This window comes from Toxotes jaculatrix, chromosome 14, assembly GCF_017976425.1.
Source record: "Toxotes jaculatrix isolate fToxJac2 chromosome 14, fToxJac2.pri, whole genome shotgun sequence".
NCBI classification, from domain to species: domain Eukaryota; kingdom Metazoa; phylum Chordata; class Actinopteri; family Toxotidae; genus Toxotes; species Toxotes jaculatrix.
Window position 1 is genome coordinate 13,947,126 of NC_054407.1, and position 20,938 is coordinate 13,968,063.

Below are 20,938 nucleotides of genomic sequence, written 5' to 3' on the forward strand. Positions count from 1 at the left end.
CATCTTTTTGGGATAACCTGTTTGAGAGGGCTGCACAAATAATATTGGACACAGTGCTTTTTTTGGATTGCCTGAAAAGCCTCCAAAAAAATCTGTTTAGGGCTGCTCCTTATGATTATCCTCATTAATGATTAATCTGCCAATTATTTTCTCTATTGTTTTGTTTACAAGACGTCAGAAAATAGTAAAAAATTCCTTGTTAAAAAGTCTCACACCTGTAGGTGATGTTTTAATAGCTTAATTTGTTCGACCAACTGTCCAAAACCTTAAGACGTTCAGTTTTATGTCATTAATTACAAAGAAAAGAATCAAATCCTGACATTACTTAGGAAATAAAAATACAGTAGAAATTTTGAAATAACAAATTGACATAAAAGGAATATACAAGTAGAGAAAGCTGACCTGTTAAAATAATTCATAAAAATAAAGAAATGACGAGGGGATATGTATATGTGTAGAGTTTCCTGGCATTAAGCATTAAACAAATGTTCTGTTGTTTCTACATTTTGGTGCACAGGTAACAACCGTCTGCATCAAATTTAAGTCTTGTTTTGATTAATACATTTGAAGGATACATTTCGTTTTCAGTTTTTAAACGTATTTCTTGGTTTCCAGGAGGAATTGTGGATTTTAGACGTTTAGCATCAGTTTATTGTGAAGCCGGGGTTGGCGAACTGACAGAAGATCCTGTATCACATGACCAAGGACACGGCATTAAATTTTAATTTTCCCGGAAGTTGCCCATGCGACTTGGAGGCGCACCGGCTCCACAGACGAGAAACACCGCACTATGGCCTCGCTCTGAGCCTCCTCACACGACAGCGGTGTACGTACTGAACCGGCAATCCGTCACCATCGACGCCCTGATCATGGACCCACGGTCCAGAGGCTTTTTACGGGGCTATCGGAGTTGTCAGTAGTACTCCCAAAGTACTATATTGTTTGATTTTGAGCACTGACACTTTTGCACGCCCGGGGATTTAAACCGAAGTGACAGTAGCAACACTCACCCCGGCTGCCGGTTAGCTAGCTAGCTCGCTAAGTCAGTGGGCAAGAAAAGGGCATCAGTTTTCTTTTGGAGTAAAGGACAAGGGAACAACAACACCACTACTTTCATAAACAGAAGACTGATCAGAGGCCGATCCCCGAGTTCACAGCTTACAGCATATTCATCACTGATTCCCGGTAAGAGTAAAAACATCTGACGGTGGTAGTGCTAGCGTGAAGTACACCGGAGCCTGCCTAAATTTTTGTCAAAGGCACACAGGCTAGTTAGTGTTAGCAGGCCCCGTCGGCTTTCAGTTCACACGCTGGGAGGGCTTGTCAGCTAATCTTGGCCAGATTACAAGGAGGGATGAAAAATAATGTAATCTGGACGTTTTAACGCAAGTTCTGTTGTTATTTTATCTTGAGAGGCGCTTGGCTAAAGTTAATCTAACGTTAGCTGAAGTGACAGCCAGGGTTATTCGCTCTCGTGGCTAATGGTCACCGTTGTCACCGCAGGCTCCGTGAGGTATCGGCAGTTAGCTTTAACGCTAATCGATTCATGGTTTTAAAACGATTTTACTGTATTTTTACGCCTAGTGACAGTTTAATTCAAAACCAAAACGTAATCGCACCTTTCGTTTGATATTATATCTAGATGTATGCCAGGTTGATGGTTTGTGCCCGTGAAGCTTGTGGGGCCTGTAACTAAATACACCTCTGAGGACAGGGTTGGGCTAAACCGCTAACGTTAACCAACAATAGCTTAACAGTAACCTTATCGTCTTCAAGTGTTGCAACATTGCTACCACGATCGGCGTATGTGTTCGAGTATTTCTTAGTAGACAAACCGTCCGTGTGCACAGTATATTCGTGGGGGCTCTGTGTACGTTAAGGTGAAATGTGGGCTCAGCGTTGAGCCACGTAGCGTAACTAAGCGAAATGTCTATGGTAGTGGGACACGTAACGTTAGCCGGCCGTTGGCTAACGATTTAACCTGCTTCGATTGGGAACGCTGCCTCGCTAGCGGGCCAAGAATATGCCTTACATGTTATAACTCGGCTAAGACGCAGAGGTTATCTTTACCTTCGGTGCTTGTCTTATTTAATGTCGGTTTGTAAGGCTGTTGGTCATCACTGCTGACAGAACCATATGGTAGCTTTGTGTACTGTTGCCCCGTCTGAAAGAAGCATGGCACTAGCTAGCAGCTAACGATGGTTCCTGTGTCAGCAGGTGGATGGTATATGACACGTCTGCTAGTAGTATTCATCAGTTTATACAATTCCAGCATGTCTCCATTATTCCAGCATCTATACAACAATAATTTATCATGATGAGAAAACAAGTCAGGTTTTGAAAAGGATATCGATTTAAGTTTATTTGAATGGATTATTTGCACATGTAGCATGCACAACCAGGGGGCAGCAGCCACTGTTAACACAGTAAATGAACTTTGACCTGAGGTATCCATTTTCTTAAATTCACTCAAAACCATGCCAGTCCAAGTAGTTTAGGGGCAGTCATAGAAGTTCTAAGTAGATCTATAAAGCACTGCAAGACATCCCCATCAGTACTTGCTTTTTTTGCTATTTGGCCAAGTCATGATCATTTAGGAATGTGTTTTTTTTTAAGCACTATCTTTTGAGTTTATGGGGGTCCGAAGTAGTTATTAAGGGTGGTAATTTAAAGTTCAGTCCTTTGGAGTGATTCAGTAGCCGCCACAACCCTTTTTTCTATTTAAATATTAGGTAGTTTTGGGTGGTGCTTAATGCACATCAGTCCTTTGCAGTCTGATTTGAGCAAGGAATTTACAAAGGATATTAACGTTACCTGCTTAAAAGACTAGATGTGTGAGCCGTGCAATATACAAGTCGACAAGATTGTGAGAGGTGGTAGTGTTATCATAGGCGAAACCACAGACCACACCCTTACTGCTTGGTTAGATGTTTCCACAGTGTTGGTTCATGTCTTCATAGTGTGTTGTCTGATATCTGTAATGGAGATATGCCACACCACTGTCTGTTAGTAACGCATTTTAAAATCAAATTTGAATTGGAAATAATTTAATCTTGTAGCTTTTAAGTAATACTTTGCTTATTGCTTAGTTATTTATTTATTTATTTATTTTTGTATTTCTTGCTTCTCTTCATCAGAAAGGCTGGCAGCACAACGCCACCCTAATGCAGAACCATAAAAGAACGTGAAATGAACAAACCACCACAGCCTATCACGGGACCCACTTCTGTCCCAAACCCTGCCCCTTCCCCTGGATTGACACAGGTGAGAACCTCAGATCCCATAGAATTCAAGTTGTTTTAGAAAATTAAAATTTAGTAACCTCTCTTTTTCCTCTATTCTCTCCTCTCAAGGCCGCTTACGGCCCTGGACAGCCCCCTTCTCTTGTTTTTGCCACACCTCCACCTCCACAAATGAACTCTGCACCACAGCCAAGACAGGTATTGTTCACAGTATGTTTGTTTTTTTTTTTTCTTTTTTCTAAGGTTTTTGCTTTCAGAGTGTATGATATGTCTTGCCTTGTATGAGATCTCTGCTCTTTCTGCCCTTTCACAAAGATCTCTGACACTGCTTCTCCTGCTACAAGGCTTTGGCTAAATCTGTGCGTGTGCTTGTTATGGCTTATTTGCCATCTTTCTCCTTGGACGTCAATCTTGACTTCTTTCCTCTTTTCTGCTGTCCTCCCAGTTTGCTGCAGGGCCTCGTACTTTACACCAACAGGTACTAACACCCCTCTCTTTTCCCCTACATCCCCTCTGTCTCCCTAGTGTAATGCATGCTTTCAGTTCCGTACATTGGAATTAGAATTAGATCAGAATCCTGTAGTGTCTGTGAGATAAGTCTACTTTTCCAAAGGTCCGGGACCACTGGCTTCCATATCTCATTCTAGAAATGTGTATTTCTATGCTGGACCCACTGTGTGGGGTCACAATGTTCACCCAGGCCTTATTTATTCTTTATTCATCCTCCATCTGCACATACTTATAGTTTTATTTGTTTATTTTTAAACACCCATGCTTCTCTGCATATGTAAGACATCATCCCAAACCTACCATGATAATGACAGAATAACTGACTATATAGTATACCGTCATTTTTGAAATTATGTTGTGATCTTTATTCAAATCAAAACAAGAACTGTCTTTTTGCAACTTTGGATAACCCTAAAATACACTGTTGAGACCTGATTGGGGATCAGCTTATCAGTTTCATGTCAAAGTGAATATGTTTTTGGTACCTGCAGCATTCTAAAATCAGATTCTGCATGTGCCTGCAGCCCTTAAAATGGTTCTTTAACCACAAAAACAGGGACCCACGAGATTTGAGGGCATCATAATTGTATGCAGACCTGTACAGAGTTGCATGCGCCGCTGTGGTTGCTTGAGCCTACTGTTCATGACTGAGAGATACACCGCTGCCTTTCATCCTCTTCCTTCTTCTATGTTGTAATCTCAGCCTTCCACATTGTCGGTTGTCCTCATTTTCACCTTAATCTCACTCCCTCTCTTGCTCTCTGCTCATGTGTTGTGCGGCTGAAGGGTGGATACAGAGCGTTACAGGTAACAGCTTTTCTCTTCGTCTCTCCCCTCCCCCTTAACTTCGGCTAACCTCAGTGTGGCAGGGAGACATGACATGCAGTACATTTTAGACTTACTGTACACATTGGCAGTTGCTGTGAGTGCATTCTTCCAGTTGAGGTGCTGCTACATTCTAACACATGAATTAGGACTACCATAGTAAAGACACTAATTTCACAGGCAGAGCAACAGGTTCGCTTGTGCTAAGATACATTCTTCATCCTTCTTTCCCTCCTTTTCCCTCTCATCTTTTCTCCAGAGTTACTATTCAAACCGACCAGCTATGGCCACCAGTGCTCCAAGGGTACAAACAAGTAGTGGCCCTCGACCTGTTGGACCTGCTCACGTCTACCAGCCCAGCTCCCAGATGATGATGATCTCCCAGCAGCAGCTGTCTTTCGCTGGCTCCCCTCAGGGATACTTCATCCCCCCACCTGGACAGGTAGGTTCACATTAGCAATCATCATTTTGTTAAAACTGCACACGTTACTAGTCTACATTAAGAGAATGTTGAACAGTATGGTATGTTTCTTTGGGAGATGGCAGAGATAGACCTGAAGCTCTCACTACTTTATTGTTCCCTCTGTTGTTGTTGTTTCTGACTCTTTATTTTGTTTCTGCAGTACCGGGCCCCATACATGCCTCCTACTCAGCAGTATCCCGTGACCAGTGGTACAGCAGGCTTCTATCCGGGAACCAGTCCTGCTGAATACCCCACTTATGGTAAGGGGTTTTTGCCCAAGACCAACAACAACCAAGCACAACCATAAAAGCGATGAACAAGAAAAGGTTAAACCTCCTGCTGAAAGCATCAGAAACCCAAATTTAACTGAGATTTTAAGTTGAAGCATCTGGTGCTACTCCATATCTTTTTACAAATCTCTTCACCCACAATGTGTCGCTGGGTGTGTCATGGTTTTGCCTGGCTGGTTGGTGTATTTTAATGTGTTTCTGGGTTAAAACACTTCTGTAATTTGTGAACTGCCAGTTGCATGTGGTCTGGCTTAATTCTGCTTTGGCCTGTGTTCTTTCTATCTGCAGTCTCACCTGACACTGCCTCACAGGTTCCATGAAATGGCTTTGAGACTTTTGCTTTTGGTTGTTTTCTGTTCTTTTGTTGGATATATGTCCATATGAAACAGGATGTTGGGGTGGGATTTAATGATAAATGGGAACTATTTTGAATATTGAGTTTAAAAATTAACCAGGACAAAGGCTCCAAAATGGAAGGCAAGCACATAAGTATGGCCTTTTAGGGGGGGAATGCCACCCCAAACGCACTTCTGACCTGTGTTACTGCTGCAAAACCAAGACTTCATGTTTTATATACTTTGACAACACACACCCCTGAGCGCAAGATGGTACAGTGAACAGAACTTCAAACTTTCCAGGAAGAGAATAATGATTTTGATTTAACAGTATGCCAAAAAGCTTCTATTTTTTTTGCATAAGAGAATGAGATGCAGTCAGGAACACGAGGAAGGAGTATGGTAAAGGCAATTGTTCATTTCATGGGACCTTTTTAACACCCTGCTTCCTCTGGATCCTCTCATTAACTCATTCTGCATCTGTCTCTTCCTGCCCTCTCTCCTTCTTACCTTCCTCTCCCGTCCCTCACCCCCTTCCTTTCCTTTGCTGCGTTGGTTCAGAGCCCTCTCTTGCTGCGAGGGAGAGGCGGGGTGGTGGGGGGAGAGGAGGCGGGCGAGAGAACGGCCGTCTCTCTCTCCACGGTGCTCCTCTCACCTCCCAGCGCTACCCCGGTGAGTAGTGTGTGCTTGTGTGTTGGCCAGCAGGCTTCAGTGGCAAAAATCTCTGTGGCACTTCCTGTCTCTAGTGGTGGTGTTTTTTTTTTTTTTTTTTTAAATACTTCTTACATGCAAATGGATTCAGCAGGCCACAAAGTGCAGATCACATACACTAGATAATGAGTGATAAGTGTAATTTGCAAGCAAGCACGCAGTAAAAACATCCAGTCTGTAAATATTTTTGGTTAACTAATGAAGTGTTATTGAAAGGTACAACAGCAGTACACCTTTACTTTTGTACACAGTTTTAGTCTCTTGTAGGCACAACATTGCTGTATAGGCATCTCATTAATAAATTTGTGCAATAGCATTGTAATGTATTTAGAGAATTTAACTTCTTTACTCATTTCGCTCAGGGTTTGATAAGAAGGATGCCCAGGAGAACCCGTGAAATCTGTTCAATGTTAAGATATAGAAATAAAGGTTATTATCTAAAAAAACAGCTTTTCAGCAGAATTTAGTCTCATTACAAGAGGTAACTTCACTGGCAAGTTGCCAAAACTACACTCTCTGGCCTGTGCAGTTACCAGCTACTCCAACCACTCTAAGCATGTTACCTATATGAAATTCCACTTTTGTAGTTGTTTTAGATTTTTATGAAAAGAGGTATTTCGTTTGATTATGCTGCAGAAATTCTTGATTTATAATCATAAGTTAACGTTTATTTACTACACAGCATTTTAACATACAGCTTCTGTGTCCTTCACAGTCTGGATTTGAAGGTCATTAGTCTAAAAGCTTGCTTCATAACCATTTTCATTCTTCACTCTGAGTGACTTTGACGGTCACAAAGACTACCTTCATCTTTAGGCGGAGGCGATTGCATCCCTAGAGGAATTTCTGATCTGTAAAAAAAAAAAAAAAAAAAATTAAAATAAAAAATAAAATGTTTTTTTTTTTGTGTGTGATAACATTGATTGTCCTCCAGGTGTGTTGAGATTGACTTGGATTTTCGCAAACGCAGCAGTTACACCCATAATTCCCATTAACTGTCTCACAGGGGTTTTAGAAGAACATTCCAAATACAGAGTTTTGGTCATAACCACAGGAACAAAAAAATGTGAATCTTGGATGGATGGTCATTTTAATGAAACTGGGCTTCAGTATTGTCTGCTTTTCATTAATGCTTTTTTTTTTTTCGTTCTAACCTTACAGCAGGAGCATACTATCCAGCTCAGCCGCAGTACTCTCCATCTGTCCAGCCTACACCGGTCATGATCAGCCCCGCTCAGCAACAGCAACAAGCCCCGCCTCCTCAGCAACCATCGGCACAGTCACAAGGCCCAGTAAAGAGGGAACGCAAACCGGTAGTGTGTCACAACAAAAGGGCAGCACATCTCTTGTCTGAGGTCAAAAAAAATTGAATGGAGAGAGAGTGTTTTGTTTGTTCAATGTGGAACTTTCCCTTTTACTTTAAAATAACAATAGGATTTATTATGATGGATGGCAGCTGTAGATCAGTAGTGGCAGGATCGTTGCGTACTGTTTGTAATGTAATGTTGGATACTTGCTTTGTGGAAGCTAAACCAGCATTTGCCGTGTCTGCTGATAGATAAGAATACGAGACCCCAACCAGGGCGGACGCGATATCACAGAGGAGATAATGTCTGGTGGAAGATCCACCACTACACCGACTCCCCCACAGGTAAGAAAGCTTTGGGCAACACCACTTTCTGTTGATTTATTGAAAAATCGTAAAAAAGCAAGATTATGTAGACAGAATTGTTCTATAAATTATATTGCTGATTGAAAGTAAAGATTTTATTTTTGTAGAAATATAAACTGCTGTCAGGCATTCCGTACTGATTTAAGGTACTGTATGTGTAAGATAATGAAAACCACAGTAAAGGACTTAAAGTTAAGTGGTGAAGCATGAGCTGTGAAATAACATTTTCATTTTGTAATTCTGACTTACACTGATAGTTGACTTATCTGTTAATGCAGAATTTAATAACGTGTAAATAACAAAACATACAGCCTTAGGAGACCATTGCATTTTTTCATTTTGTAAGAATAGAGACATTTGAGTCGGTTTGTATAAACAAACTCCTTGTTAATGGAGAATACAAAGCACACCTTAGGAATTGTTTACATAGAAGTCCCCAACTTACTTATTTTTCACAAAGGTGGCTGCATGTTTTCACATCTCTGCAGTAACGTCCAATGATTAACACAACTCAGATTTTGCACAGAGTTTCACTGAATCAAAGCAAGCACACTCAAGCATGCACCGTTGTTTTGAGCTGTGGTTATATTTTTAGGCTAGTTTGTGTTGACTTGCAAGTGCATTGAGTTGCCGGTTGGGGTGAAATAAGGCAAAAATATGAGAAGCACTTTTTAAATAAAAGATTCCAAATAGCAGGACACAGTACAGCCTTCAAAATAACCACCAAGCTGAATCAACTCCTCATTACAACCTGGCAATCTGGTGACCTTGATGTTTATCTGTTTCAGTTAGTACTTTAAAGACAATTTTTTTTGTCATTGTAGGCCTCAGCAGCAGATGTAAGTCCTGCACAGACTAACGGTGAAGTTGTACAGCCAGTCACTACAGTGACAATAAGAGGTGAGTACATTTTTCTCATCTTGGTTTGCATATTAAACACAGTCTTCCCAAATTCCACATTTTACCTTATGACTGATATGTGACTATTTCATGTTTCTTTGCTCAGATGAGAACATTGATGCTCCTGCTAGCGCTGAAACTCCTCCACCTCCTGCCACAGCCAACACAGAGCCTGTGGTGGAGGCCAAACAGGAAACAGACAGCCAGATGACACCATCTGCTGAATTAGCTGCACATTCTGTAGCCCCCACCACTGCTACTGAGCTGCCATCCCCATTGATAAAGGACCAGCAGTCGCCCTCTCCCCTCCCTCCTGCAGTAGCATCTACTACTACTCCTGCTGAGGTGGTAAATAAAGACGATACTAAACTTGGTGACACAGTAGACGCTCCTGTCGGCCCTTCTGCATCATTAGTAGCACAAGAGGCGCCTGTTAAAATGGAGGAACCACAGGCTGCTCCAGCTCCAGCTCCAGCTGAGAAGGCACCAGAGAAGGAAGAAACGAAAACAGAAGAAGTGAACAAAAAGGAAAAAGAGGAGCAGGTGGACAGCTCTACGTCAGAGCCTGCAGTTGAGGTTGAAGCAGTAGTTACCCCTGTTAACGTGGCAAAAGAAGAAACGGCTACAAAGACAGCAAATGAAATATCTCAACCTTCGCTCTCTGCACAGGAACCTGCTGCTCCACAGACCCAGGATGCAGCTCCAAACTCTGCCCCCGAACCTGAGCCCACACCGGCCGAAACGGCAGAGCCTGTTCTCTCCAACGGACTTCCTCAGGAAAATGAGGAACTGCCTGACGACAGGGCATTTTCAGACACTACGCAACTTGACAAGCCTGACTGCGCTTCTCAATCTCAGGAATCCACACCTGTGGCTAAAATGGAAGTGCCAGCCCAGGAGGAGGAAGAGGAGAGGGAGGAGGAGAAGAAAGGGGAAGAGGGGAAGGAGAAAAGTGAGGATGCCCCTCCCACTTCTGTTAGCTGCCCTACAGAGGAATCTACTATGCAAGGTGCGGTGAAGTTGATTTGCATTAAGGATTGTCATATTTGTCATTCTGTTTTTATGTGAAATTTTAATGTTAGAATTGCATCCTTTCTTTAAAGCTGCTATGTCTGTGCCAAAGAAGAAGAAGAACATGAAGGAGCTCAACAAGAAGGAGGCCATTGGAGACCTCCTGGATGCCTTCACAGAGGTGTGTATCAGTCCAGATGGCAGGTAAAGAGTCTTAGCAGTTTCACCTGTCTCAGTAATACTTAGGAATATGATTTAAACACATTTTGATTGTCTGTCTCTTCCTGTTTTGTTTGTTCTAGGAGCAGGATGCCAAACCTGCTTCTGAACCCTCTTCTACTCAGGCCGAACCTGTCCCTGTTGCTCCAGCTCAACCTCCCGCTGAGGCCGCAGATGAGACCTGGGAAGAGAAAGAGGACAAGCAGAACGCAGAACCCGACGGGCCGAAAGCCGCACCTAAGCCAACTGAGCAGAAATACCAGTACAAAGAAGGTAAGTAAGGACTAAGGTTCTCCACGAATGACACAGTGAAATTTTTTTGAATTGAATGTGAGGTCACTTCTGGATTCCTTTGGCATTTAGGTGTTCTGGTTTTAAAAATAACTATACAGTTCTTCTTTGTTAAAGGGGCAGTGTGTTAGAATTGGCCAACTGGTCATATTCATACTCTAAACAAAGAGGGGCAGCAAGCTACAGGAAAGTCTGAATGTCCATCCCTGACAATTTCACACCCAGTCAGAGACAGGGAAGATGTAGTTTACAATTTAGTCACACTTACTGTTTCTTCATCCTCTCACTGTTGGACACTACAGTGACTGTCTGTCGCCTCTTGAGGTACAAAATGGTATTACAAGCTGGGATGGGCCAGGGCTAGCTGGTTAGCCTGCTAACTTCTGTAGATATCTCTGCAGCACAGTACCTCAACGTCTGTGACATAACGTGAACACTGTTATTTTGTTACATTCTGGTGATAATTGTGGTTAATTTTTGACGATGAATATGTTTTCAAGAATATGTTTTCCACATTACATTTAATCCTCTGCATTTGAACATCTCTTGCTCATCCCTCAGAACAATGGAAACCAATAAACCCAGAAGAAAAGAAGCGGTACGACAGGGAGTTCCTTCTGGGCTTCCAGTTTATCAGCGCCAGTATGAACAAACCAGAGGGCCTGCCCATCATCAGTGATGTGGTCCTGGACAAGGTAGATGATTTTTTTTTTTTTGCCGAATGGTCTGGTGTGGAGTATTGTGGGCTTCAGTTTCAAATGTAACTGCAGTCTGTAACATTTAACATCTAGTGTTCTGAAAACATAAACATGAGTCATATATATTAAAATGCTTGGTAAGGATTAAGCTGGTGCTTTGGCACCATTAATCTCAAACAATCGCTTCCGGTAATCACCGATCAGACCAATCTTCCTCACAGAGCTGCATCAGCTCAGCCATCTCTTATATTTGTGAGGTGTGGTACACATCAGAAGAGGTTTCTTGTGAACATCATTTTTATTCTTGCTCTACCTTCAGGTGAACAAGACTCCCCTCCGGCCTGTCGACCCAGCTCGATTGATGAGCACTGGACCTGATTTTACTCCATCATATTTGGGGAATCTTGGGAGCAGATCAGTGGGGGGACCACGAGGCCCTGTGAGTGAATTTATCTGTTCCCTTTCTGGGGTGGTTTGTTATTTAAATTAATTCTTGCCCTTTTTTTGTGTTTGCTTTGTTTAATAAGGTTTATTTCTATTAAGTATGTATCCCTTTTCCTCCTTTAAGCCTCCTGGACCACGTCGCTCTCAGCAGGGTCAGCGTAAAGAACCCAGGAAAATCATCAACAGCATGTCTCTCAGTGATGACGTGCAACTCAACAAGGCTGAGAAGGCTTGGAAGCCCTCGGTGAAGAAGACCACACGCAGCCGCGGCAGTGAGGAAGCCGAGGAAGAGGACGGAGAACAGGCCAAGACTCAGGAGCTGTTCAAGCGTCTGCGCAGTATCCTCAACAAACTGACCCCTCAGAAGTTTCAGGAGCTGATGAAACAGGTGACGGAGCTAACGATAGACACGGAGGAGAGGTTGAAGGGAGCCATTGACCTCATCTTTGAGAAGGCCATCTCAGAGCCCAACTTCTCTGTGGCCTACGCCAACATGTGCCGCTGCCTTATGGGAGTAAGTCATACGATTGTGTCTGAATCTTGTACTTGTATTATTTGCTTCAATGATGACTTCTGTTTTGTGCCACGTGTCTGGGCCACTGAATGTCTATGATGGTATTGAGGAACTGAAGGAGCCCACTTTATTCATTGTAAATTTTCACATATAGCTTATTTTGCCATATATATATATATTTAGTGAGGTGAAAAAAAGTATATTCAGTAAATTAATTTAAACTAATTGTCCTCGATGTTTTTCCTCCCTCAGTTGAAAGTCCCCACTTCGGACAAGCCAGGAATTTTTGTCAACTTCCGTAAACTCCTGCTTAATCGCTGCCAGAAAGAGTTTGAGAAGGACCAGGATGATGATGAGATCTTTGAGAAAAAACAGAAAGAGCTGGAAGCTTCCAAAGATGTAAGAAATGTCATCTTTTATGGTCTCTGTCCCAGCTGCCACAGTCTGTTGTTCATTTAGACGAAACTGGTCATTACGTCACCCAACACTAAGCACTAACACCCACTTGTATCTGCCCTCAGGATGAAGAGCGTGAGCGCTTGAGGGTGGAGCTGGAAGAGGCCAAAGACAAGGCCCGCCGCCGCTCACTGGGTAACATCAAGTTCATAGGCGAGCTCTTTAAGTTGAAGATGCTGACAGAGGCCATCATGCACGACTGTGTGGTGAAACTACTTAAGAATCACGATGAAGAGTCTCTGGAGTGTCTCTGCAGGCTGCTCTCGACTATTGGCAAAGACCTTGACTTTGAAAAGGCCAAGGTGAGTAAAACACGAGCTCGGATGGATGAAGGGTGCGTTGTGAATTGTGTCTCCAGTGATGACTTATATTTTTGTGCCACGTGTCTGGGCCACTGATTATTAGTGATGGGACTGAGGAGCTGAGGAGACAAAAACACATAAATCCGTCTCACTTATTCATGTACACTCATGGTCAACAGCCATGACTCATGAAAGCCACTTTTTTTCTGCACCTCCGTCAGCCTCGTATGGATCAGTATTTCAACCAGATGGACAAGATCATCAAAGAGAGGAAGACCTCATCCAGAATCCGCTTCATGCTGCAAGATGTCTTGGACCTCAGGAAGGTAAATATGGATTCATCCACCCATTTCAAATATATGGAAATAAAGAGCCGATAACAGGCACTGAAAGCAGTTAGTGACTCTCAGAAGTATTCCTGAATGAGCAGGATTGTTGTACTGTGTGTGAAGTAATCATGAGGGATTAAGAAGGCATTGAAGTCTTACAAGACTAACCATCTTTCATCTCCGATACAGAGTAACTGGGTGCCCCGTAGAGGTGATCAGGGTCCTAAAACAATCGACCAAATCCACAAGGAGGCAGAGATGGAGGAGCACAGGGAACAGATCAAAGTCCAGCAGCAGCTCATGTCCAAGAAAGAGGGAGGTGGAGGCAGGATGGGAGGGAGCATGGGGGGCCGAGGCCCTCACACACCAGGAGGTGGCCGGGTTCCCCAGCCTCAGGATGAGGGTTGGAACACTGTGCCCATCTCCAAGAACAGACCCATCGACACCACCCGCCTTAGCAAGATCACGAAGGTAAAGGACGTTTTCGCTGTAGTTCTTGTTTAAAATATTGGATGCAGAGACCTCCAGCTTAGTAGATGTAACTTTTCTGTTTCCCTGCAGCCTGGTGCTTTGGACTTCAACAATCAGCTGTTGGCTCCAGGAGGCAAAGGCATGTGGGGTAGCTGGGGCAAAGGCAGCAGTGGAGGAACCGGAGCTAAACCAGCAAGTGGAGACCAGGGTAAAGCATGTTCTTCTAAAGGACTGTATGGTTTACGATGCTTTAGTGGCTTAGGCATTAATCTATCCTTTTTCCTCTTCTTCTAGATTCCGGTCGTCCAGCTACCAGCACCCTCAACCGTTTCTCAGCCCTGCAGCAGTCTGGTTCATTGTTGTCTTCAACAGACTCTGATCGCAGAGTTCCCCAGAGGTACTCAGAAGCTGTGACTGTGTAAAGAACCCTTGTATATAAAGTATTTCCTTTTTTAAACTCTGGATTTGTTTTTTTTAATTCATCTTTCTTCGATCTGTAAAACTTTTCTCTGCCTTGTGTATGTTTTCCCCTCTCAGAGCATCCTCTTTCGCTTGTGACACTGACACATATTCATTAAACTTTTTAAAAAGTTTTTAGTTCAGAAACCTTTTTTTAAGTTACCAAGTACTAGTAACATGGTATATGGCAGTTCAGAAGTGAAGTATCAAATCATATCCAAAATCATGTAGTTCAGATTTGATGGCACAACAGTGTAATAAAATTTTTTGTCTCCCTTAAAACCTTCAGGTCAAGCTCCAGTCGTGAGCATGGTGGCGACAGAGACAGGGGCGATCGAGAGAGGGATCGGTTTGACCGATTTGATCGCAGTGAGGGACGGGAAGGTCGAGACGACAGGAGCAGCCGGAATCAAGTCACCAAGAGAAGCTTCAGCAGAGAGTCGCAAGAGCGCGGGGGGAGGGGCGGAGACAGCCGCGCCTCGACTGAGCCTGTGCGTCGTGTCGCCAGCATGACCGACGACAGAGACAGGGGAAGCCGTGACAGAGGAAGCCGTGACAGGGGAAGCCGCGACAGGGGTCCAAGCAAAGATCTTACAGGTATATAGCCTATACAGCAAATGTAAGGAATTAAAATTGATATAATAGGAGAAAAAAGTTAAGTAGAATTGTGTATGTTGATAAAATAACCCTGCAGGCAGTAGAAGGACTGAGCTTTAACTTGTATTGTTCCCTTGTTTTTCTGCAGCTAAGCGCGAGAGCGCCCCCACTCCTCCTCCTTCTCTTCCTAAACCTGCTTTAAGTGAGGAGGAGGTAGAGAAGAAGACGAAAGCCATCATTGAAGAGTACCTCCACATCAATGACTTGAAGGTACAACCATGACACCATACACACTTGCATCCAACACTGAATTTGAGTTAAACATACGCGCGTTAACATTCTTACCTGGAAATGTTTGGATTGTGTGAAGCCTCTCTGATGGCTAGCATCTCTGCCCTTCCTTGTTCTGGTGCTGTAGGAGGCGTTGCAGTGCGTGGCAGAGCTCAACAGTGTCTCACTGCTCTATGTGTTCGTGCGGAACGGGGTTGAGTCCACGCTTGAGCGCAGCGCCATTGCTAGAGAGAACATGGGCCACTTGCTGCACCAACTCATAAAGGCAGGGACATTGCCCACTCAGCAATACTACAAAGGGTGAGCATTTAACAGGACAGCATCATCAGTGTGTTTCCAAAGATTTCTTTTGCTTCCATGAGTGTATTGTAATAACTCTTGAAAGATTTGGAAGAAATGAAACTAAAGGTTTGTGGATAAAGTGAGATTGAGCGCTTTGTGTTTTTTTTGCGGTTGTAGGCTACAAGAGATCCTGGAGGCAGCAGAAGACATGGCCATAGATATACCTCACATCTGGCTCTACCTGGCTGAACTCATTACCCCCATGCTTCGTGAGGGAGGCATCCCTATGGGACAGCTCTTCAGGTCAGCTCCAGTGCTGGTTGATTGAGGACAGAGGCTGGCAGACATGGATACTTTTGGCTCATAGCCCCGTATCTGTAAATAGCGATGGATTTGCATAGATTAAAAAAGTATCCTCGTCCTCAATTTCTTTTTGTTTTCTTCATTTTTTTTTAAAATGTTAAGTCAGTGAGATGTAAAGCAACATTTTTAGGGTGTACTCAGGCCCTAAACATGCAACATGAAAATATTAAACCTTAATCAGTAGGAAAACTCAAGACAACTTTATCAGCATATTTCAAAAGTTACAAACGTCTTTCCAGCACACTGTTTTTACTGCAGAATCTAAAAGATGCTTGAATATCACTGCCCTATCTACCATCTGGGAAAAAAAGGAAGTTTGCTGGTCAAACATAAAACCACTTATTTCCAGTAGGAAAGCTTAAAAAAAGGGGATAAACTGTTTTTAACGCATCACATAGTTAGAACAGTCTTTCTTTTTTTCCTTGACCGTAACTCTGGTTTTATAGTAATAATAGTGGTAAATAAAACAACAGCATAATAATTTAAAGGATCTGTAAAACTTAATTCAGTGTAATTGTGTCACCAGGGAGATCTCAAAGCCTCTCGTGCCTCTGGGGAAGGCCGCCGTGCTGCTGGTACAGATCCTCAAGTTGCTCTGTAAAGACATGGTACGTCCTACATACATCTCAAAGATCCGATCCTGGACGCAACACAATCCCTAGTACCTGGTGGAGATTGATATTTTATTTATTTATTATCTTTTTTTTTTTTTTTTTTTTAATGTCATTAGACCCCTAAGAATGTTGGAGCCATGTGGACAGACGCTGGGCTGAACTGGAGTGATTTCTTGCCTAAGGATGAAGATGTCAACAAGTTTGTCACTGATCAGGTCTGTAGGAGACGGTGCTGTTTTTGGTTTGAGTTTTGGTTGTAAAAATTAAAGGCTGGGAAAAAAACACCTAATAAAATGTTGTTTTTTGGTTTTTGTTTTTTGTGGGATCTTCAAGTTGATCTTAAAGCTTTCCTTCTTTGTTACACGTTTTAGAAAGTGGATTTCACCACCGGAAAGGAGGTGGAGTCAAAGGAAGTGGATAAGAAGAAGGTCCTGAGTGGAGAAGAGCTCAGCAAACGTCTGGACAGGCTCCTTCAGGACAAAGCTGACAACCAGCGTATCATACACTGGGTCGAGGTGCGTGACAGTACAAGTGATGCTGCTCATGTATTCCTTACTGGGCTTTACTTCGCACTTAAATTGTCCATGCAGGGTTTTTGATGAATATAAACAATGCAAGTAATTTAAGTTCACCATGTTCAACTGTGTGTTTTGTTTTTTTGTTTTCTTTTTCCAGGCTAACTTGGACGATCAGCAGATGACTTCCAACCAGTTCTTACGAACATTGATGACATCCGTGTGTCAGTCTGCCATCATATGTGAGTATAACTTGCACATGTATGTAGAAATAAGAGCTGTCTGTTTTTGGCTAAAATTATGACCTACATATTCTCTAATGTTGCCTTGTTAGTGACCGCTGTTGGTCACTACACATCAGCAACAATGAATTCTCCAGTGGGGAAAAAAACGTTTGAGTCTTGCTGATACACCAGTATCTGAGAACACAAATCTCAGCATGGGACTGAGTTTTGCTGCCCGGAAAGTAAATACTTATAATGGCACAAGAGACGTTTTCGCTCTGACCATGGTTTGTCCGAACAAACGCTTGTTACTTCTGGTTTCAGGTGACAACCCGTACAAGGTGGATGCACAGCAGATCAAACAGAGGGCCAGTCTGCTGCATAAATACCTGTGTGACGAGCAAAAAGAGCTGCAGGCCCTTTACGCCCTCCAGGCTCTGATGGTGCACATGGAGCAGCCTGCAAGTGAGTGTCCCTCTATTAGTCTGTCTCAGACTGAAACACCAGAACAACAGACAAATCAACAGAAACTTAATAAAAATACAAACGCACAGAGAGTAGATTTCTTTTGTTTGGTTTTTTTTTCTCTATTTAAGCAGCTTAATGTGGACATAATCTCAGAATGCTGACACTTGGTGCTAATTGATATTTGACTGGTTTAGCTGCCTTAGTAATTGGTTGTAATTGTCTCTCTGTAAGTACAAAATAATGAACTATGACCAGACAGAAGTCTAAATTATGATGCCATATGCCAAACACAGGATATCTGCAAAAATGAGTTTGCACAGACTGAAGGACACACGTTTGTTTAAAAACGCAATGAAATGAGTTCATTATACCTTCAACACAAAGCAAACATCGGGTGAAGTCTAATTTGCCAGACCAACGTCAGATGAGTACTGAGCTGTGTGTCCTGTCTCTGCAGACCTGCTGAGGATGTTCTTTGACGCCTTGTACGACGAGGACGTTATTAAAGAGGAGGCCTTCTACAAGTGGGAATCCAGCAAAGACCCTGCAGAGCAAACAGGCAAAGGGGTGGCCCTGAAATCGGTCACCGCCTTCTTCACCTGGCTCCGTGAGGCTGAGGAGGAGTCTGACAAGGACTAAAAGACTAAACTGAAAGCTGCCGCCCCCCTTTGGCAAGGCGGGGGCTCTGCAGGCGGCTGTGGAGAATCGTGGACAGTATTGCCAGAGAGGCAGACTCAAATCAATCCTCAGTGAGGATAAATCTTTATTCTTTTTTTTTCCTTTTCTTTGAGGGATGGACTCAGAAAACAATCATTTCTCTCTACCCTCCCTCTGTTGCTTCCTCATTATTTCCCCACCTGCTTGTCACAGCAAGTGTCCTAATCAAATAAACTTGAAAACTGATTCAGCAGGATTGCTTGTTAACAAGGTGTGAAGTATCCCACATCACTACAAAACTTTTTTGTCACAATAATACAAACCAACAGGCTGCTTTTCTATGGTCCTAGATAATTAAAATGCCTAAAATCTTATCTGATCAGCAAGAATAAACAGCAGGGCGTGTAGTGTAGTGGGTTCCCTGATTCATGGGTATCATCATGCCATAATGCGTGTTCAGTCCAGACACAGCTCCTCTATGTCTTTGTCCCTTACTGGCGTGTGCAGCATGACTGAAGTGTGTTTCTGTTGATTATACAGGGGACGAAACGTTGCTCGACAAAATGTACATTAACTAATCTTAATTTGATGGATGGAGTTTTTAAAGCAAAGGTTGTCTATTTTCTCTTCCTGTTTCCTATCATGAACTTGCAGAGGACAGAAACACGGGGGACTGATGTTGACCTTTGACCTTGACTACTAGGGGGTGGTCTTAATGCTTCCTCTAAGCCATCCTCACCCATCCCCAGTAGTGAACCACACTGACTGACTCTTCATCTTTACCTCTTCTGTACTTAAACCTGAGCTGTCGTAAAGGACACGGGATGACCCAATCACCGTTAAAACTTGAAACCTACAGAAAATTGACTTGATGAAATATATAAAGTTTAAAAAAAAAAAAAAAAGCAAACAAAAAAAAACATACACACAGAAATGATCCGAAAGCCTTTTCTACTTATAGTGGAAACTCATTTCAGGAGCGTTCTGTAAATATATAATAATAATAATAATAATAATGATAATGATAATAATAAAAAAACGTTTTTTTTTCCAGTTTTATTTTTCAGAAACGATAAATTGCTGATGTAATTGCAGTGTATCCTTTTCCAACAGCAGTTGTCCAGATGCAGAGAGGTGCTTTAGATAATCCATTGATTATTAGTTTTATTGGAATTTTGTAAATATTTTTTTTGCCTTCTTTATTTAAGAAATTATTGCTTCTTTTGCATCGGAAACTGGAAAGATGAGGTAACGGAACATTGCAAATAAAGGACTTATTAAGTTGCTGAGCAGAGTTTTGTACAAGTCTGTCTGAAACATGCTGGATATCCCAGTTATTTTATAGTTGTGTGCGATGTGGTTGTGGTTGTATTAGGGATGCATTAGGATTATTCAGATCCGGTATCAGCCCTGACTGACTTTACCAATCCACATGAAACACAGTTTCTGTGTCATAGAGCGTCAATGTGACCTTTATCCGCTACATCCATTCAGTCGCAGGCGGCTGATAATGGGATCAGATCGATGTTGGGAGAGAAAATGTTTAGTTTATTCACCTGGATGATTTATCATGGACAGGTTAACCCATTAAGGTCACCCTGGGGTAAAAACGAGCTTTAATGTGTCGCCATTTAAAATGTCAGATAAAAAAAAATGACAACTAAAGATTACTTGTTTTGACCAGCTAGCATAAAACCCAAACATATTCCATTCACACTCATTTAAAAACAAAGGTAATCAGCGGCTTCTCTCAGTTGAGAGGCTCAAACCAGTGACTGCTGACGCTGATTGACAGGCGTAAAAAAAAATTGTTGAATCTTTTTGCCTATTGATTATCGATTAAGCGACTAATGGTTCCAGCCGTTTTAATTCATCTGCTTTAACACTAATATGGCTCCAGGTCAACTGCACAGATTAGTCTGCAGTAATTTGATTAAACCTTATTTAGGAATATGCTCCCTGTAAACAATCAATTTTGGGTAGTAATTTGTTTCTGGTTGCTAAGTTGCTATTGTGATTTTTGTCAGTCAGATTACTTACACACACACACACACGCACACACCAACCAACCGATACACAGTGAATGTGGAGGCTTTGGGGGGGGGCGCCTGGAGGTCTGGGGCCCCGGGGTTGTTGCCTTCTTTGCAGCTTTGTGATGTGCGCGCGTCTTATGTTATCACACTGCAGCTCCTGTAGTAAATTTCCCGCACATGAGTGCATGCTAAATGGGAAAAAAAACGCGACAATGCAGTGATTTCTAAAGCTGCAGGTTACTGTATCCTGATGTTGGGTGCATGGAGAGGGGTGGGGCGGGGGGGGGGGGGGGTGACACCGCCTCGCGTTGATGACGCTTGCCATCGGGAGACATTTGGACAGCCTATGTAACCCATATACCGAGCAACAAATGGTGCGCGTGTGCTGGAGATGTAACGCCGGAGTTGAGGCGATGTTTCCGCCGACCGTGCGGCGCTGATGCTGTACTGCAGACCCTGCAGCGGGAGGACGAGCCGCGCGGTAGCATCTGTTGATCGGATCGGAGACAGTTAAGCGCATTATCATGAGCCGCCGCGGTCCGACTTACAGGTAGGTACCGAGAGTCTCCGCGAGGGAAATGATTACAACCGCACGAGCGTCGTTAGAGCCGCGAAGGTGCACATAAAGGGCAGGGGGCTTTTGGTTATTCCCGCCGTGTTTATCCGATGCAGGTATGGAGCTATTGGTATGCAGATGGAGACTTCAGAGGTTGCCAGGAGACCCGCTGCTGCATCCGCGCCTGTCGTGTGCT

The 20,938-nt window shown here is 43.0% G+C and overlaps 1 protein-coding gene and 2 non-coding genes across 4 annotated transcripts; all 3 read left to right on the forward strand.

The window, feature by feature from the left end:
- The first annotated feature begins 761 nt into the window (after positions 1-761).
- eif4g1a (eukaryotic translation initiation factor 4 gamma, 1a) lies at positions 762-19,439 on the forward strand. Of its 2 annotated transcripts, none has more exons than XM_041054548.1 (30): positions 762-1,185; positions 3,138-3,264; positions 3,354-3,440; positions 4,837-5,019; positions 5,201-5,300; positions 7,538-7,731; positions 7,935-8,027; positions 8,873-8,948; positions 9,055-9,957; positions 10,052-10,140; positions 10,262-10,451; positions 11,031-11,164; positions 11,487-11,606; positions 11,736-12,125; positions 12,378-12,524; positions 12,647-12,883; positions 13,105-13,209; positions 13,402-13,683; positions 13,774-13,891; positions 13,978-14,080; positions 14,432-14,739; positions 14,888-15,009; positions 15,158-15,330; positions 15,490-15,615; positions 16,202-16,283; positions 16,406-16,504; positions 16,661-16,804; positions 16,965-17,046; positions 17,353-17,493; positions 17,954-19,439. In XM_041054548.1, exons 2-30 carry the CDS (start codon positions 3,190-3,192, stop codon positions 18,133-18,135), a joined length of 5,085 nt encoding a protein of 1,694 aa, XP_040910482.1. In that variant the 5' UTR covers positions 762-1,185; positions 3,138-3,189; the 3' UTR covers positions 18,136-19,439. The 2 variants fall into 2 exon arrangements, with proteins under 2 accessions (XP_040910482.1, XP_040910483.1); XM_041054549.1 differs by having other exon boundaries at positions 7,538-7,689.
- Positions 12,170-12,246, forward strand: LOC121193843. Its single transcript, XR_005895328.1, has one exon. It is a non-coding gene; the product is annotated as a small nucleolar RNA SNORD66 (small nucleolar RNA).
- LOC121193842 lies at positions 12,934-13,010 on the forward strand. Its single transcript, XR_005895327.1, has one exon. It is a non-coding gene; the product is annotated as a small nucleolar RNA SNORD66 (small nucleolar RNA).
- Positions 19,440-20,938: the final 1,499 nt, after the last annotated feature.

What these genes read in the sequence shown, in the direction of transcription:
- eif4g1a (XM_041054548.1), top strand. Translation starts at nt 3,190, where the DNA reads ATGAACAAACCACCACAGCCTATCACGGGACCCACTTCTGTCCCAAAC. An exon ending in GCCTTAGCAAGATCACGAAG is followed by an intron (nt 13,684 to 13,773) that starts GTAAAGGACGTT and finishes GTTTCCCTGCAG; the next exon opens with CCTGGTGCTTTGGACTTCAA. An exon ending in TCCACATCAATGACTTGAAG is followed by an intron (nt 15,010 to 15,157) that starts GTACAACCATGA and finishes CTGGTGCTGTAG; the next exon opens with GAGGCGTTGCAGTGCGTGGC.